This window comes from Esox lucius, chromosome 2 (genome assembly GCF_011004845.1).
Source record: "Esox lucius isolate fEsoLuc1 chromosome 2, fEsoLuc1.pri, whole genome shotgun sequence".
Lineage (NCBI taxonomy): Eukaryota > Metazoa > Chordata > Actinopteri > Esociformes > Esocidae > Esox > Esox lucius.
This window is the reverse complement of record NC_047570.1, coordinates 23,383,921-23,404,707: the sequence shown is the minus strand read 5'-3', so window position 1 is coordinate 23,404,707 and position 20,787 is coordinate 23,383,921. Positions and strand designations below refer to the sequence as shown.

The following is a 20,787-nucleotide window of genomic DNA, read 5'->3' as shown; positions in this document are numbered from 1 at the left end:
ACTCTGAGCTCCTCCCAGGTGACTGAGCTTCTCACCCTATCTCTAAGGGATCGCCCAGCCACCCTGCGGAGAAAGCTCATTTCGGCCGCCTGTATCCCGGATCTTGTCCTTTCGGTCATGACCCAAAGCTCATGACCATAGGTGAGAGTAGCAACGTAGATTGACCGGTAAAATCGAGAGCTTCGCCTTGCGGCTCAGCTCTTTCTTCACCACGACAGACCGATACATCGACCACATTACTGCAGAAGCTGCACCGATCCATCTGTCAATCTCCCGTTCCATCCTTCCCTCACTCGTGAACAAGACCCCTAGAAACTAAAACTCCTCCACTTGAGGCAGGCACTCTCCACCAACCTGAAGTGGGCAAGCCACCCTTTTCCAATTGAGGACCATGGCCTCGGATTTGGAGGTACTGATTCTCATCCCCACTGCTTCACACTCGGCTGCAAACCGTCCCAGTGCATGCTGAAGGTCCTGGTTTGAAGGGGCCAACACGACAACATCATCCGCAAAGAGCAGAGACGAAATCGTGTGGTTCCCAAACCTGAAACCCTCCGGCCCCTGGCTGCGCCTATAAATTCTGTCCATAAACATTACGAACAGAACCGGCGACAAAGGGGCAGCCCTGCCGGAGTCCAACATGCACTGGGAACAAGTCTGACTTACTGCCGGCAATGCGGACCAAGCTCCTGCTTCGGTCGTACAGGGACCTGACAGCCCTTAGCAAAGGACCCAGGACCCCATATTCCCGAAGCACTCTCCACAGGATGCCGCGAGGGACACAAAACACATGTGGATTGGTTGGGCAAACTCCCATGAACCCTCCTACATCCCATAGAGGGTATAGAGCTTGTCCAGTGTTCCACGGCCCGGACAAAAACCACACTGTTCCTCCTGGTTCTACTATCGGCCGTATTCTCCTCTCGAGAACCCTGGCATAGACTTTCCCCGGGGAGGCTGAGAAGTGTGATCCCCCTATAGTTGGAACACACCCTCCGGCCCCCCTTCTTAAAAAGAGGGACCCCCACCCCGGTCTGCCATCCCAGAGGCACTGTCCCCGACCGCCACGCGATGTTGCAAAGGCGTGTCAACCAAAACAGCCCCACAACATCCAGAGACTTGAGGTACTCAGGGCGGATCCCATCCACCCCCGGTGCCTTGCCACCGAGGAGTTTCTTGACTACCTCTGTGACCTCAGCCCGGGTGATGGACGAGTCCACCTCTGAGCCCTCATCCTCTGCTTCCTCAATGGAAGACGTGACGGCGGGATTGAGGAGATCCTCAAAGTACTTCCACCGCCCGACGACGTCCCCAGTTGAGGTCAACAGCTGCCCACCTCTACTGTAAACAGCGTTGGTAGGGCACTGTTTCCCTCTCCTGAGGCGCCGGACGGTTTGTCAGAATCTCTTCGAGGCCTGATAGGACTCCTTCTTCAGCTTGACGGCATCCCTTACTTCCGGTGTCCACCACCGGGTTCGGGGATTGCCACCTCGACAGGCACCGGAGACCTTACTTCCACCGCTCCGAGCGGCCGCTTCGACAATGGCGGTGGAGAACATGGTCCACTCGGACTCAATATCTCTAGCCTCCCTCAGGATCCAGTTGAAGCTCTGCCGGAGGTGGGAGTTAAAGATCTCTCTGACAGGAGACTCGGCCAGATGTTCCCAGCAGACCCTTACAGTATGCTTGGGCCTGCCAAGTCTGTCCAGCTTCCTCCCCCGCCATGGGATCCAACTCACCACCAGGTGGTGATCAGTTGACAGCTCCGCCCCTCTCTTCACCCGAGTGTCCAAGACATACGGCCGCAGGTCAGATGAAATGACAACAAAGTCGATCATCGACCTGCGGCCTAGGGTGTCCTGGTGCCACGTGCACTGATAGACACCCTTATGCTTGAACATGGTGTTTGTTATGGACAAAGTGTGACTAGCACAGAAGTCCAATAATTGAAAACCGCTCTGGTTCAGATCAGGGGGGCCGTTCCTCCCAATCACGCCCCTCCAGGTGTCACTGTCGTTGCCCACGTGGGCGTTGAAGTCCCCCAGTAGAACGATAGAGTCCCCAGTCGGAGCACTTTCCAGCACCCCTCCCAGAGACTCCAAGAAGGTCAGGTACTCGGCCTGTAGGCACAAACAACAGTGAGAGACCTATCCCGACCCGTAGGAGCATAGAAACGACCCTCACGTTCACCAGCCCGCCGCCTCTCACCATGGGCAACTCCAGAGTGGTGAAGAGTCCATCCTCTCTCAAGGAGTGTGGTTCCAGAGCCCAAGCCGTGCGTAGAGGTGATCCCGACTACCTCTAGTCGGAACCTCTCAACCTCTCGCACAATCTCAGGCTCCTTCCCCGCCAGCGAGGTGACATTCCATGTCCCTAGAGCTAGTTTCCGTGTCCAGGGATCGGGCTGTCTAGGCCCCCGCCTTCGACTGCTGCCCGATCCTCTCCGCACCGGCCCCTTATGGTCCCTCCTGTGGGTGGTGAGCCCACGGGAAGGCGGCCACACGTCGCTCCTTCGGGCTGTGCCCGGCCGGGCCCCATGGGGAAAGCCCCGGCAACCAGGCGCTCACGTACGAGCCCCAACCCCGGGCCTGGCTCCAGGGTGGGGCCCCGGCTGCGCCATACCGGACCTCAACATTTTTATCATCAGCAAAACCAGAGGTACTTAAACAAGTGCTTCGGTCACTTATCTGGTTATGCATGGACACACTTGTACACATGCTGATCCTCAGATTTACTGCACATATTCTTTTCTAACAAAAATGTATCCAAGAAGTAATCATACCATTTTCCCAAAAGTATCTGTAACTCCATTACAATATCTTTGCTTGTGACAAAAAGAACTACAGTTAATGTTTTTTGTAATCCGTTACTCCCAAACCCTGGCTATGTGTGTGTGAATTTGTGTGCATTTGTGTGCATGTGCGTGTGATATCATCCCTACAAGCATCTGACAATCAGTAGAATATTAGAGCCTGGAGTGTTCCCACTCTCTGTAAGTGGCTCTTATTGATAGAGAGGCTGACACAGTACTCATCTAGTCGGATACTGATGATGACATGGGCGACACATGATAGACCCACACACAGCAGCGCATGGAGCCTCTCTGAGATCTCATCTGTGGTGTCTCACTTTCTATTTTTACTGCTCAGTCCTGTGGTTCTCTCTGTTTCTTTTCCTCTGTCTCTCCCCATTTCTCTGCCTTATCTATATTCTCTCTCTCTCTCTCTCTCTCTCAAAGTCTCACGTTTATATCCTCTATTCTCCCTCTCAGTCCTGTGGTGCCTGGGCTCTGTTGTAGCAGGTGTTCCCCACTGGCCCTGTCACTGCACCACCAAGGACATCACCCTCATTTACGTACGCACATCCTGGCATCATCTCACATTAACTTGACATACTTGAGCATCTCTCTATGCAAAGTAATCTACTGTGGGACAAAACCCCTCCGGGGTGCGAAAGTGGTCTGCAAAGGGAGCGCAGAGAGTTAGTGGAAGATTAACAATTGCAACTACAATATGTATTTTTAAATATTAGATATAGTGCTGGATTCTCAATCTCAATTTATACTTGTGTTTGTTAAAATCCCAACATTTGCCTACAGCTCTCAGTAGCTGCTCTTAAAATTATAATCTCCCGACAATGATCTTCTAAATGGTGACTTTCAGCCTCAAACGCAGAAGGTGGCATCAATGCAAGGGGTTCAGCTAACTTTCTCCCCTTTGACTCTAATAAAAAATCAGCAAACTCAGGTATGTGAGGTAAGTTGCATCACTGGGCCAGTGCTCAATTTCTCCATTTAAATTCATAGAATAATATTTAAAAATGTATCCTGTCATCCTTTTTGACTTTTGACTGTGGCGTACTTCCGTATATGATGTGCGTTCCCAACGAAAGCCGATAAGGCAGGGTCATTTACTAAGGGAACGAAAAACTACCGAAAACTGGCTCTTAAGTCCCACCCAGCGACTGCACCAATGAACGTCTTCAAAATGAATTAGGTAGCCAAATTGAAAAACTAATTACGATTGCCTATCATGTTGTAAAGAGGGAGAAAAACCCATTCACAAATTACCTCCATGATATAGTCCGTTGAATACAGATAAAGAAACCATACGGACCTGTGTCTGTTAACTACGCCTGCCTGAGCGCTTGCTAGCAGTGACACAAGGAGACAGTCACCCATCTACAGCAAATACTGTATTGCGCCATATTTATTTTACCATAAATATATTAACTCACTTATTTTATTTTCATGCTTTTGTGTCACATCAACTACGCAAGCATCTTCATGAGAAGATTATATTTATAGTAGCTAATAATTTGATAACCATTTATTAAAAACTAATGATGTGCATTGCTTAATTTTTTTAAAGAGCAATTGGTTGTATCAGCTCATGTCTCATATTACATGCAAATCGGTGGTATAAATCAATATTCTGATGAAATTATATTTACATACTTTATATCTGTAAAATACAATTATATAATGTTTTTTTAATTTTATTCAGGGGCCAATAAAAATACAGTCCGGGTGAGAAGATTTCAGGCCAAATGGCCCGACAGGCCAGTTAGCGTTGGACCCTGCCCTGGTGAGCATCACGTCTCAAAATGAATTACAACTGGACATATGTATGTTGTAGTAGAGTATAGCATTTGAGAAAGGATTTTTCTTTACATTTCAAGCAGCAGGCTCACGGCTCCATCAAATCAGAGTCTCCTGTCCCAACCCTGTCTCTCTGATAATGTCATCCTTATTTATGCATAAAATACAATTTTGAAGCCCAACATTCTGGTGGAAAATCATTAATCATGTTTAAGCAACCTAACAAATTATCTTAAAATACTTCCCAAACCAACTTTGTTTAATTTTTTATCTCAATAGGTGAATTTTCTTTTTATAATCAGCAATCGTACATGAGGAGTCATGGCATTGCACACCACTAAGCTAGTTGATTCCTCCATTTATTCATTTTCACTCATTTATTTCAGTATGGAAGGCAAACCATACACTTTTGTTTATAATGATATAGTTGATTTAGTAAAATATTTCAATCATCCACATCAGTACATGCAGTTGAATGGATCTATGAGGGTATACATGCGTGTGTCACACCTCACAGTACTGATGCAGACCCTGTGTAGCTCATCTGGTAGAGCATTTAGACTTACAGCACCAGGGTGGTAGGAATGATTCCCACATGTGGACAAGATTTAAGAAATAACTATGAAAATCCATACACTCAGTACTGTAAGTCACTCTGGATAAGACTTAAACATAAAATGTCACGATAAACCCATTCCAGTTTTAGGTCAGTAGAAACTGTGTGTAGAAAAGGGCCTGTCCCACTGACCTGGAGCCTGCTGCTGGACCATCTCGGATAGATCCTGGAGGTGTATGAAGAGGACGAGTCCTCCGGCGCCAAACAGCAGGAGGAACCAAAAGGAGCAGGGTAACTTGACGGCCGTGGCCCTCATTCGTCTCCTCCCACGCACAGCGTCTACTACTCTACACTGGAGCCACAGCATGGTGCTTCAGCTCTTACTCCGTGTGTCCAACTGCTGGAGAGAGAACAGGGATAAGCAGTTTGGATTAGGACACAGCAGGACACGACATGGGTCACAAGGGATTCATGATCATTCAGATAATAATGGCCGCATTTTCAAATAGTTTGCTTCTTTACCTACGCATTTATTAGCATTTTATTATCACCTTATTATCATTTTATTATCACCATTTTATTATCATTTTTATAAAATGTGATGACAACAGAAATACATTATCTTTGCATTGCTTACTGTCTTACTGTCTTCCGGCCAAGATCAATAAACATAATGTGTGTATGTGTAGTTTATGACCAGATATACTGCTTGCCGACGCTCCAAACAACATGAAACAAAAAATACTTAAATTAGATAAAAAAGTATTTAGTTAATGGAGTTATATACAGTATAGATACATATTTAAATAGATCATTATATAAGATAATCTGAAGAACAACCACCAAAGTAAAAACTAGACAGAGAATATGCAGTAAGAACGTTATATATATACTGTACACCATCGCATTGATTTTGTTATTACTGTTTGAGTCACTCGACCATCTATGCCATCCCGACTAGTGGAAGTTACTTTCTTTTAGGGGGAATGAGAAGTCATAGCCTGTGGCACAGTTTCTTCTTTTGGACATTAACAAGGCAACACTCCATCTTAACCTGGTTGACCTGTGTAGAAGGGAACCTTTCTGGCATTTTGCCTTCTTCTTGCACAAACTACTCAGCATAGGATCTTGATTCAAGCATGTGTTGGAACACTTTCCATGTTAAGTTAGAGTCTCTCGATAGCATACAACTTTCCCCCCTACATTCCCAATTTCTACTCACACTATACTATGTATGCCTATCTAGTATGCACTGTGTTCTTTTAAAGTGTGATGTCATGAATAACACTCACTCTAAAAATGAATGTAGACTGAATGCTCAAATGAAGCTTTGAATGAGAATCTATTAATTACCTGCATATCTAATTTCACTTCGCAATAATTATCTTGTTCAAGCTTCCAGGTGGCCTGTAGTCAAACGCCATGTTTTTATTTCCTTGTCGGGAATAAACAATTGCCTCGATAAGAAAAAGACAAAGAGCCAGTTAGTGGCCCTGTTCAATTCACTATTCCAATTATTAATGACTACTAGAGCCAATGGAGTAAAATGGATGGTGGTGAAAACCTGTTCTGCACACTATGCTTTTGTGATGATTATCTATCAGTAGAGATGAGCCACCAAAACAGTCTGTTATTCTGTACAACAAAGCAGACCTGGGGCCTGACAGTTTGTCAATGTCTGTCAAATAGTTTGAAAGATTGAATGAGCTTGACTGCACAGCACAAGGTAGGCAAGGTTTTGAATGTCCACCTCCCACGTCCCCAGCCACAGACACACCCAGACACAATCACACACGGCTGACAATGACTCAGATAAACATGACCATCACATTTAAAACACCTAAACCTTTAGCGATTCTCTCCACAGTGCATAATAGTAAATGCCACAGTTGAGGAAACAGGTAGGGCACCATACAGTAAATATACAGACAGTCCCCAGGGTAGTGTTTCCCTGTTCAGCTGTGAAATGACTGATTATATTGGACAACATGACCGAGTGCCAATGTCCTAACTAGACTGCCTCCCTGTATGAAGCTTTGAATTTTGTTAATGTTTTGCTATTTAACTTTATATGATTTGATAATGAAGGAAACCAGCACAGAACCAAACCTTGGTTTACAGTAGTAGACCAAGCCTTGCCGATCATATACTACTCCTATCATAAATAAAACAGCAGCTGCAGAACAATTACCACTGTATTTGTCTTTATTGTAATTACCACTGTATTTTTCTCTATTGTAATTACTACTGTATATGTCTCTATTGTAATTTGACCATGACATGAATTACAATATGCAATCTGTTTTTGCATTATAGAAACAGAATCATGGCAACAAAGACTAAATGTATCTTTTTGGCAATGGACACAGACATTTTTACAGAAATCTACCCACTCCTGCTTGGTATGAATGGTGCAGATATGGTGCAGCATTTTTAATTCGCTGCACTCAACATGCTGTGACTTCAAGGTCCTGTTGCAAGACACTCAGGTGAGCCAATGTGGTAAAGCACATTTTGCTCTTCCATGCTGTCTGTGTAAAACACATGTGCCGCAAACACTGGAGTGAAAATGTGACTACAATTATTTCTGAAAGAATGCAATCCAGCAATTCCTGTCTGAGAAAGATAATTATGAGGAACTTAAAGTAGTGAATGCACACATGTTTATACTGTACATTTTGATATAACTGGCCAAATATCAGATCCCACAGTAAGAACACATTTCCACTCAAATATAATACAGGAAATGGTTATTCACAGGAGACCTTGAGGAAACAACCCACTAACACAACCTGGCCAGCTCTAACCTACAACCTTCCTGGAAACTAGGAAGACCCAGGTACAGGAGGAGGTCTGTGGAGTCACGACTCAAAGAAGTTGGACCAACCTTACAATAAGCAGAGAAAACAACCCAACACTAAACAGCATAAAAAATGAATCATCTATTCTCAAAAAAGAGTCAAGTAAGTAATTCATTCCAGAAAGGAAGATGGCATTGCATTTAACAAATTATTTTTTAAATTATGTTATAGAACCTTACAAGTCCAGACTGGAGACCTTCATGTTTAGCATCATAATAATGAACCAACACAGTGCAATAATGACACATGGACAAGAACACGGGTATGTAAATACATACACACACACAGTCTGACTCACACACACACACTGACACACGGACACACACACATATACACACATCGCTTTATGAGAATTGAGAAAAATAAATTGCCTGTGTTTACACACTGCTATTGTGTAAGACGCAACATTATATTTAATGAACAGATTTGAATAATATTCTAGCTATAGCAGCCTGAAACTCAGCAGACCAGCTATGGGAGCTCATTAAAGAGTGTCACAGCATAAGGAAAGGAGACAGCAGGCAGAGAACCCAGACAGGCAGGGGAGAAAGTCTTCTTGGTTAAAGAGGGCAAAAGACTAGCTGCTGGCATTGTGAAAGTGTCCAATGAAAGCAGTTTATAGAACTGTTATAGGGATACATTAGATCGTAGTGGAGAGAAAATCAGGGGAACCTTGTTGAGTTAACTACTTCCCAATGCAGGGTCTATCCCAAATTACACCCGTATATAGTGCTATAACTTATGCCTTGGCATAAATTCTGTAAGTGTTCTTCTGTTGAAGGGATGGCAATCTTCCACAAGAAATTCCATAATTTGGGGGTTTGTTAATGGTGGAGGAAAAAGATGGCTCAGGTACAATCCAGCATATCCCATTTGAATTGAACGATATTGTGATCTGGTGATTGAGACAGCCATGGCATATCCTGAAAAATCTGCATGTTTTTGTCACTGAAGCCAAATGTGTCCCAACAATTATCCCTCGGTCAAAATGTCAATGAGATCTTTAAATGTACATTTTTCATTTAGTAGACACTCATATACAGAGAGACTTAAGGACGGGATTCTATTTACTGGGGGAGGTCAGGTAATGTAATTATGTGCACTGGCACAAAACACTATATCCATAATTATAGTCCCGTCCAAATCTGCCATGTGGGTCATTTTAACTTAGTGAGAATGTTATTATTCCAGCCCCAAAATCGTAAGCCCTATTCGCATGGGACTGATATTACTATAGAACACTGTATATGTAATTATTACCCCAGAATGTTATTCCTTCAATATTTTTTTCTTTAATAAATTGACCTTTATGAGGGAAGTCTGGAAATGCATTTTAGGCATGAATATATTTTAACATATCATAAACAGATAACAGGCTAAACAGATAACTCAAGTTTGGCTCCTAAATGTATAGTGTTGCCATAATAATATTTGAATTGAGGAAATGGGATTCAAATTATAGTTGCGATCTGTAGAAGACCTAAATGACCCCTAGTCTGCTTAATCTGCTTTAACTGGGGGCAGGTCTACTGTGGATTGCAAAAATAAATCTAAATTCTGTGAGCTAATCAGGCACTTCCAGCTGGAAAGTGAATGAGGAATCTGTTTTACTCAGTTGGAAAACTGCTTTGCAATCTTTTCATATTCATTTTCTTTTATTGGACGTTTATTTTACCAAGTTGAATCTCATGTAGAATAAAAGTGTATGTTCAAGAGAAACCTGGCAAAAATATTTACACATAAAGTGAAATATAATAACAACATAAAACACAAAGAAGTTCAGTTCCTTCATAAATACAGCATGTGTGAGAGGTTCAGTACGAGCTAGAGATCATAACATTTTCAGCTCCCCACTTCATCAAACATTTACAGCAGTTGTGCTGGTGATATTTATCAGTAGACTACTGGACAATGTATGAACGCAGGTAAAATGTAAGGCCTTGGTATGGCCTAATAAATTACATTAACCAATGGCTTAATCTCTGCAGAGTTAGCCAACCCTCCAATATAGGGTACAATGAGTTACAGTTAGTGTGCTCAATTTGATAGCCAGGTTAGATCAACACACATCATGTTCATAACAAGTGCATTGTTTTCAATAAAGACATAGCCCTGGTAGCCAAACTAATTGGCAACCTGGGCCCGCCAAGCATTTTTATAAATTACCTTAAAGAAGATACACAGGTGTTCATTTCATACCTTTTGAGTATGTAAACAACGTCATGTACTTAGCTCTTTCCTTTACCTGTAAACACACACACACAGGAGGTTTTACAAACCACCCAAGTAATGTCATATCATCAACACAGCAAACAGCACAGGATTTCACACTTCTGTGGGTTGAGAAATTCCTGTGACTCATTCAAAGCTACTGTATGAAATATCAAATTTGCATAGAGTTATGGTCTAAAAGGTAGCCCTATAATTTTCATATTTGAATTCGAAGCCTACTATATTTATGGGAATACCATTTGTGGAATGAATGAGCCAAAGCACAGCTGAGTGTCTGGTTTGTTTTTATTTAAAGGCAAGAAATAATGAATGTTGTGATATTATTAGCAGGATGTTGCCATAGAGATGGGTGAAAGTCTTAACGCTAATCATCACATTCAAATTCACATTTCCCTTTCATTTAATAAAGTACATGATTTAAGCCTATCTGTTGATATGTTGTGGATGGTGTCAGTGAGGTCGTTATCAAGTTAGCTTGGTTTGCAAATTAGGAATTGTCTTCTTATAAGGGATCAGATGTTTTATTGTTGACATTATTATATACTGTAGGTGGAGACCAAGTCTGGATAGAAACGCACTACAAGTAACTTGTTACAGTACATATGCTTAAGTAAATTCTTTGAGGAGCAAATACTTTTCTAGTTACTCAAATCTTTTGAAAAAAAGTAACTTTTCACTTAATTACTTTTTGTACATATACAGCCTATATGTATTAGTATGTACTCACACAATAAACTGAGTGCAGACATTAACAGTGCTCTGAAGAGTGCTGCTACAATGTTGGATACAGCACTGTGAACCGTGGAATATGATTGGTGTTGTTTTGTAAGGAATCAAGGGATTGGATGAGCGTTTTAAAGAAATGCCACTCAACATTCCAGTGAAGCAGACAGACTCAGCCGAATAGAGGGAAAGAAAGTTCTTATTATGCTCAGATTATTTATAGATGTCTTTATTCGTCTGGTGTTATTTGATCAAAAGTGTACAACAATTACATGATCAATCATCTGAAAATCTATTTCTATGCAAACAGTGTATTTGTGAAAGAAACATTTTGAATGGGGTGAACATGTGACTATTGTTCCTCTATGAGATACAGAAATTACCTTTTTAACTAGTGCATGAATAGTTTTCTGACTTGATACTTTTTTCTCTTCCTTGAGTAATTTCTGAAGAGGTTTACTTACATTTTTATTTGAGTAAATTACAAATGTGTATAATCCTTAAGGAAAGTATTTGAATGCATCCCTAAATATCAACAAACTGGTTAAAAAAAGTGATGGTAATCACACTCAAATGACAGCAGTTCATTTAGAATGGAATCAGAGCTGCCACCATGGTCCGATCTCAAAACCTTTACTGAAGCCTCCCTCGATGCACAGTTGTTTGCCAACACCTCAAGAACCCAAAGAGATATGCAAGGATATTGTTTTAGCTTAAAACAATATTAAACCCGTCATCCCAAAACTACTAAAAGACTAATTCTTCAAGCTGAATGTGTCCAGCTTAAACGGTCAGGGCATCACTGACTTCCTGACCAACAGGACACAACATTTCTGACTTTTCATCCTTCAGTGCTTGAGCCCTGCAAAAATGTGTGCACTCACCCCATCTCTACACAAACTACTGTACCTCCAACAATGCTTCTGCCAAGCTTTCTTAAGTTTGCAAAAAGACAACATTCTTGTCGGTCTCATCACTGACAACAATCCATTTACCATGGAAAATGTGACAGCCTGGTGCAATGAAAATTACCTGGAACAAAACAGACAAAACTGTGAATGGTGGGTGACTTCAAAAAAAGCAACCAACCTCGCCCTCTTGAGATTGAAGGCAACGGAATCATTCCAAATCTAGTGGACCATCATCTCTTACAATCTCAGGAGGGAGGAAAAGATCTGTGCAATTGCCAAGAAGGCACACAAATAAAGCTCTGGAAAAAATTAAGAGACCACTGCACCTTTGTCTTTCCTTTCCAAAAAAGTTGAAAAGGAAGATTATGAGTGAGGAACGGAAGGGTTAAAATTAAGAGACCACTGCAAATTGAACGCTTCTGTTTCTCAATCAAAACTTTCCTTTTCAACTTTTTTGGAAAGGAAAGGAAAAGGTGCAGTGGTCTCTTAATTTTTTCAGGCGCTGTAGATGTACCAACAATGGAAGCATCATAAATGTTTTCATTCCCTGAGCTGTGGCCCTCAGCAACTGGTCATCTAACCAATGGTGAGTTAAGACTACATTCATTGCATTAAGCCACTTCCAAATTGCTGACTGTTACAGCTGCACAATACTATGCTCTAGTCCAAGGAACTCCCTGTAGACCTCAGGGAATTCTATGTAGACCTCAAAGAATTTGAAGCATAGATTAGGGGAAGGTTATTGAAAACTGCTAAAGCATTGACATATCCCAGGAGCACTGTGAACTCCATCGTTGCAAAATGGAATACATATGGAACCACAAATATTCTTCCAAGAGCTGGTAGCAAGAAGGGCCTGAGTCAGGGAGGTGGCCACTGTAACAGAGTTTGTCTTCAGAATTTATCTGCAAAGATTGGAGAACCTGCCAGAATGACAAGAATCTCTGCAGCACGCCATCAATCTGGCCTTTATGGTAGAGTGGCTAGATGGAAGCCACCCCTTGGTGAAAGGCATATAACATGCCTTTTACTATATCTGGAGGACTCGTGAGGAAGTGGAAAATATGATCTGGTCTGATGAGACCAAAATGTAACTACTTGGCCTGAATATGCCAACCAATACATCTGACAAAAACAAACTCATCACATGGCTAATACCATCCATACACTGAAGCACGTGGTGGAAGCATCACACTATGAAAGTGCTTCACTGTGGTACAGACTGGAAGACTGGTCGGGATTTAGGGAAGAATTAATGGAGACAAAATTCACAGAGGTCCTTAAAGAGAACCTGATCTAGAGTGCATAGGACCTGAGACTCGGGTGAAGATTAATCTTTTAGCAAAACCACAATGTCAAGCCTCAAGAGATTCATCAAGATTGTGAATGTCTATGAATGTCCTTGAGTGGTCCCGCTAAAAGCCCAGACTTATAACCAACTGAACATCTGTGGAAACATCTGAAGAATGCAGTGCACCAACACTTCCCTTCCAATCTGACAGAGATTGAAAGGATCTACAAAGAAGAATCGGGGGAAACCGATCAAATCCAGGTGTGCAAACCTGCCAGAAACATCCCCAAAAAGACTCAAAGCTATGAGCACTGCCAAAGGCGCTCCAACAAAGGGTCTGAATACTTACGTACATGAGATTTCAGTTTTTCATTTTCAATACATTCGCACACATTTCTTAAAATGTGTTCTTGCTTTGTCATTATGAGGTATTGTGTATAGATTGATGGCAGAAAATGTTGGTTGATTATAAATTAGAATAACACAATATAATGTAAAGAATTGAAGGGATTTGAATATTTCTGTAGCCATTGTATCTCGCCAACTTCTACAGGTGCACCATTGAGAGCATCCTCTCATGCTGCATTACTGCCTGGTACGACAGCTGCTCCGCTGGAGACAGTAAGTCCCTCCAGAGGGTGGTAAAGTCTGCGGAGTGCATCATTGGCTGCCATCTCCCCTCTGTGCAAGGCATCTACAATACACGAATACTGAGGAAAGCCCAGAACATCATCAAAGCCACCCAGGCTATGGTCTGTTCACACTGCTGCTGTCTGGTAGACGCTAGCACGTAGCACACACGTAGCACGCTAGATCGTAGCATGCACTCCCAGACTCACAAATGTTTTTTCCCCTCGGGCCATAAGGCTCTTCAATCAGTAACACTGATCCATGATCATACTGATCAGACACAAACATTCCACATGCTCAGATATCCTTCAGGTACATTTAATGGGCATTAGAATATTCCCTTGCATGTACTGTACCATTCATAAGCATATAACACTCACATGCATCTATAATATTCAATACATCTAGCATACTGTTCATACACTCCTTCTTACTCTAATCTAAAATTGCTGCTAGTTCATATTTTTATGTATATATTATCTTGACATATCAACAATATTCAATACTACTACCAATATTGCTGCTTGTTTACAGTACTCTTTCAAACTACCGTTAATGTACAGTGTTGTGTATATTATTGCTTCATATTTCTTTGCTATATTTTTGCTGTATATATATTTTCCTTCTTAATTCTCACCACTAAGCTGTAGTGTGCTATGTCACCGTTCATAAGCTTATTGAAATCATATGTATCTATAATATTCAATATTTCTACCAGATTGCTGCTAGTTTACAGTACTCTTTTTAAACTGCTGCTAGTGTACATTATATTAAGTATATCAATCAATCAATCAAAATTTATTTATAAAGCGCTTTTTACAACAGCAGTTGTCACAAAGTGCTTTACAGAGACACCCGGCCTTAAACCCCAAGGAGCAAACAACAGTAGTGTTGAATTTCAGTGGCTAGGAAAAACTCCCTAAGAAGGTCGAATTTTAGGAAGAAACCTAGAGAGGACCCAGGCTCAGAGGGGTGACCAGTCCTCTTCTGGCTGTGCCGGGTGAGATATTAAGAGTCCATTTGGAATAATAAATAAATTTCTCTTGGCTAAATCCAGAGTATATTTGATTTTAGACTAGGTCAGAAGTATGACCAGGTGGACAAGGACAGGAACAGCAACGGTCCCCCCAAACCAGGTAATCCGCAGGTGTGGACCAGGACCTCATCTCCTTCTAAAATTTAAAATTGGAGGAAACTGAGAAAAGTTAGTAGTACATCCCTCATGTCCCCCAGCACAATAATATAGCAGCGTAACACCTATATTATTGCTTTATTTTTTGTTTGGTTATATTTTGGCGTACATACTTTTCTTCTTAACTCTGACTGCGTGGTTGTCAGGTGCATTGTCACAAGAATTTCATTGTGCAGGATGACGCTGTGTTGTTCGGTGCATTTGACAAATAAACTTTGAAACCTGAATCTTGTCTAAAAGTGTTACTGTGCTTTGGGAATTCTGAATAATAATTATTGTACCAAAATGGATAATAACTAAACTGCCATTCAGACTTCAATTGGAACTGTCATACCCTGTCTTCCTGAGCCAATTTATACTGCCATATTCTGTTTACCTGTATGGGTAAACACGAGCAAAAATGAATAGAGATGAGTCGGTGCTGATCATTTCTTTAATCAGTGTTCAAAACCAAACACTTTCTTTAATCAGTATTCAAAACCAAACCCTTTCTTTAATCAATGTTCAATGCTGTACATACAGCTAAAACAGGACTTTTTTATGTGTTTGAAAAATAGACCACACTTAACCTTTACTTACCTAAACATTTAAGCAGAATTAATATTCATGGAAGTGTCTCATATGTTCCTTTAGATTGCTTAGGACTGCTTGCTACAAGAGTGATATCAGAGGCAAGAGAGAGACATCATTTCTAGTTCACCAGTCAGGATTAGTTCAGCCATTCATTTATTTGTTTTCCCTCTGTCTAGGAGAGCAAGACTTTGTTGAGTTGACAGAGGTATTGATTTTTCAGCATGTCTCCCATCTGTCATGCTAATCCACATTAATGCTGGACACCCAAGCAATATATTGTCTGGCTAAATCTAATGAAAGGTTGCTGATGCTATATTTAAGACTCTAAATCAAACTGGTTTAAGGGGCTGCCATGAAACTCCAAACTTTACTAATATCTCAGCACCCACTGGTCACACTGGCAGCTAGCACAATATTGATAGTGTGTGTTTGTGTGTGTATGTACGTGTTTGAGTTTGTGAATTTACTTTTATAATGAAAGACTTTCTTAAGTCTGAATGAGATGGCTTCATATTTCTTGGGGGGACATTTTCCTCTAGTGGGTGGCACTCTATACCACTGGTTCCTGTGATTATTTCAGTACTACCTGGGCCATCATGGTCTTATTTAGCATTATTATATTTGTTCTAGGAAGGCTACTGTATATTCAATAGCATGTCAGGGTGCGGCATGGAGGCAGGACACAGGCACAAAGGTTTGAATTGCAAACTAGGGATAGGATGAATAAAATAACCAAACTCAGAAGCACTGCTCTCCTGTTTTGATGCAGTGTACCAGAAACTCCTTTCAAAGTACAACACCACATGACCAATGACGTGCAAATCGTCGGACGTCACAAAATCACCTTTGAGTTCCAACCTGTGGCATTTTCGGAATGGCTGTTTTGAAACTGCGTGCATGAAAGGTTAATGAAATCCGGTCACTTCGACACGCATGTGACTGGAAATTAGAGAGAAGTATTTCAAAGAGCAAGTTAGTCAAGAGAGTCAAAAAATAGAGCTTGTTATTTGATAGTAATCATAGAATAATAATTTGAGAGTTATGCAGGAGAATAATTTAGAGTGTCGGTTAGCTAGTTTTTTGAGAGTCATACAAAAGATTAGGTAATTTGAAAAGTAGACAAGATTTAAAGTGCTGCTTGTCTAGGTTCTTCAGAAGGGTTATAGGATAGTGTATTAAAGAGCAATGGAGAATATGTGTGTATGAATGTGTGTATATTTGTATCTGAAGGCCACACTATGTCTGAACAGTCTATGCAAGGACAGGAGTTGTGGACTCAGTGGCTTGAATTGTATTGTTTTTTAATGTTATGTATGTAATCATTATACACATTGCCAAACTACAATGGCTAAGGTCTGTGTCCAGGCTCTATTTAAAATGTCATGTCTAAAACGGTCTACACAGGAACATCTCAAAATGTATATTGTTATCTGTTCTTGAAGCTTCAGTAGTTTGGTGGGTTAGATGCAAGGTGGCTGCCAAGAGCGTCTGATACATATTTTGTCATGTAGAGGTTACAGGTTTGAATCCCAATATTTTTTAAATATTTGTTGAAATAACTGTCCGCTTTTAATAATAACAACAATACACAGTTCCAAACAATGCTTATCAACTTGTACAAATTCTAATCTAAGGTAGGAAAGAGTAATAACACAGCACACAAAGACATACTACGGAGGGAAAGAACCCCAGTATTAGACAGGAAACAAGAGGAAGGAAAGAGGTGTGATAGTGAAGGAAGACGTTGACACAAAGGGACAGTCACGTGACCGATGACATCCCAAGCATCATTTGACCAAGTTCTTTTCAAACCGGAACGCAACGCCCCACAGTGCACAAATACCAAATCAACACATCTAACACTGTAGCACAAATGTGCAACTCCAGGCTATTGTTCACATGGTCTCGGGTTCGATTCTTCCTTTGGCAGAACTGGACTTGGACCCGTTTTAGATTAATTCCATATAGTCAATTAATTAATGGAACCAATGAATTTAATATATTTTGAGAGTATTACGATTACAGTACAATTATCAAAGATTAAAGTACTCCGGAGATTTGAGGTGTTTGCAAGAGCAGCGAAGCATTCAGAGTTCAGGAAAATGCAAGAGAGAGCGTTCTCAAACTCCACTCTGGTTTTTATCCCCCAACTAAAGGTGTCGGGGTTGATTTATTGACCTAAGGATAACAAAACTAGTCCTGAAGAATAGACCCCATATCAATTAAGGATAAATTCCGTTCTTTTCTGGGGCCATCTCATATGACACAGCGGTGTTACCTTGAGAAGCAAGCAAGCTAGGCAATAACAAGCACACCTTTTTTCCTTGTATTCACACCTTACAAAAACATTTGCTAACCGTTAACATTCCAATGATGGCCTACTAGGATAGAAATTAAGTACATAGGTATACATGTCTATAATAAATAATGAAGACTCACTGAATATGTAAATAAATATAGAATTCATATTTTTCGGTTCCTTCAGCGGGTAATATGATTTTGTTGAACACAAAATGACAGCCTTTCTTCGTCAACAAATTCCTGTTTAATGAGCTAAGCATTTTCAATGGTCTTCATTATTAATTAATCCTTACCATTGTTTCGATTGCCCCGATAACGACTGAGTTAAGGGCTGGTGGCCACGAACCCCACAAAAATGTGTACAGCTCTGGGTTGAATACAATACATCTAAATCAAGCATCTTATATTACATTTTGTACAGCAGATGTCCCTGCTGTGCACTGTGTTGAAAAGCTTCGAGCATTGAAGCGTTTTTTTCAAAACAAGCCTCAATGGCTCAGAAAGCCTTGGTTTCCCATCCCTATAGCAAACGTAGTTCAATCCAAAGACAAAAAACAACAAAAAAACACAACCATAGACATAAAACAATGACCAACAAAAACACTAGGGCAGAAGGAACTTAAATAGGGAACATAGAAACAGGAAAACCAGAACCATAACACCCAGAGCATAGAACTGCAACGACCGGCATTGCACAGGACTTGACCAGCCATTACATAGCACTAATGGGTACAGCACTATATGCTCTCTGCTTTTCTGCTTGACGAGCTGTGTCTCTCAGTGGATGGGAGCATGTGTGACTTGTTGTATGTGCTCTGAATGATATTGACTCACCTTGTCAACATATACCTTTCAGATTGTACAGAAGGTCAGGCCAAAAGCCACACACTGAGTGCATCATTGGCTGCCATCAAATTTCTTTCTTTGCACCCAGTACTTGTCTGCCAATCTTAGGCTGGATAATAAATTCGGAATTTTAATACTGCTACTTTTGACTTGTTGATTACTATACGTATGTCTTTTCTATGCAAGCTGAAACAATGCAATGGTATGTCCTCCCCCATTATGACAAGACACATCAGTTCTAGTCTAAATCATAACTGCAGTGTCTGAGATATTGCCTAGACTAGGAAGACTTACAATGCAAATGAGAATGTGTCCTTAATGTCATCATTTTAAGTCAGAGATCAAGAGGTATCAACATCCATACTACAACCTACATAGATAAGGTTCTCTGATGTGCCATCAAACAGCCCACCTGGTGTTCAACCTTGCCCAGTTCACACAGCACCCACTCCTCCACACTTTCCACTGGCTTACAGTTGAGGCTGGCATCTACTAAACAACTTTAGAAAATATCGAAAGGGTGGAAAATTAATAATGGTGGACCTTATGGGTTTTTGAGGCAAATGTGTTTCTCATGAGGAGAGGTGCCAATGTACTGAAGTTCAAGCTTGAATTTTCAATTCCTTGCTATAGCGCCACCATCTGGCCAATCAATGTCATTTTATAAATGCTTTATGTCCATAACAAGATGCATTAGTTCTGTCAAACTTGTGGCAGTGGTATCTGCGACACTGCCTGTGAGGAACAAATGGAGAGCGATCCATAATACCCTCTTTGATTTAATTAGACAGATGCATGCAAGCAAGCATGCACACACAGCGATGGAAGCCAATCCAAAGTCTCCTCACCCACACATTGTGGGTTCAAAAAGTTGTAAAAAGTCACTTAGAGCAACTTTAAATCAAGGCCATTTCTCAGGATAGAAGTCTAATAATTCTCAAGATAGACTGTGTTCAAAATGGACTAGATGCTGGGAAGAAAATGAGAATAGAAAACTTTGTAATTAACTACAATGAACAGAATCCTTTGTACACTGGGACAAAGAGGAAGGAGTACACAATACTGGGTCCATCACACAACAAGAGTGAGAGATGACTACGTGATGGATATTTGTTCTCCAGTGTCTGCATTATCTACCTTGATGAACTGATTAACTGAAAGGATTTCGTCATACACATCTGTACCCCTGGGAAGCTTGTTACATATGGTCAGTATAGGCTTACAGTCACGTCTTCCTAGCCTAGCTAAATGTTGAAGAGAGTAGTAGAATAACATTACATGGCTGTCTGCCAACTGGCTGTCCGACCGTTAATGTGAACAGATATGAAATTAATACTTTAATTAATTAATAATGTCATTAAATTAAAACAAAGTGCCTCTGAAATACTATATTAATGTGAATGAATCAGAATGAAGTTATAGTCACTGCAGTAATGGGCACATATTATTTAATGTCATTATTTCAGAAGCAAAAAATCAAAACAGTAACACAAATTGTTAAAAAGATAAATAACAATCAAGCCAAATCAGATCACAAAAAGATCCTTCAGCACTAGCAGAGACAGGTTCAGAAATACTCTGTCTGGCAAATGTTCCATTCATTTTTGAGTAAAGGTCAGAATGTATTTCACACTATAGACTAGGTAGAAAGAAAACACAACATAGCTTTAAAATGGTTGAGAACACAGGTTAACATTTTGGGCAGTTGTGGGATCATGCTGGTGGAAACTAATATTAACATGATTAAACACCAAACCAATCCATATGGGACTGTCCTATGCCATGTAGATTCCACTGATGCTCACAAATGTGGTCAGTCAACACAGATTTCTTATAATGTCATGTCATGCTTATCACTAAAGGCGAAACAAATGCCATCCCTCATTGTAGACAGTTCTATGCTAATTTAGCTTGGTAATGGTATAATGTACAAATGTATTATGTGAAAAGCATAATATGCTCATGTAATTTATCTAGAAGCAGTATCACTAAACCAACCAAATTTCCTGCAAAATCAACTACAAGTGGTAGTATCTCTCAGAACTCTGTTTTTGGCCTTGCTTCTTAATGA

General features: G+C 40.9%; 1 protein-coding gene across 2 annotated transcripts in view; it reads right to left on the bottom strand.

Moving 5' to 3' along the window:
- Positions 1–20,787, bottom strand: part of LOC105025714 (carbohydrate sulfotransferase 8) — a 254,513-nt gene that overhangs the window by 177,713 nt on the left and 56,013 nt on the right. The window contains exon 2 of one of the 2 annotated variants that reach the window (XM_013136969.4): positions 5,349–5,553. In XM_013136969.4, coding sequence (XP_012992423.3) covers positions 5,349–5,523 — 175 coding nt within the window. In that variant the 5' untranslated portion in view covers positions 5,524–5,553. Of the gene's footprint in view, positions 1–5,348; positions 5,557–20,787 lie in introns of both variants that reach the window. The other variant, XM_020052047.3, reaches the window with a different exon arrangement.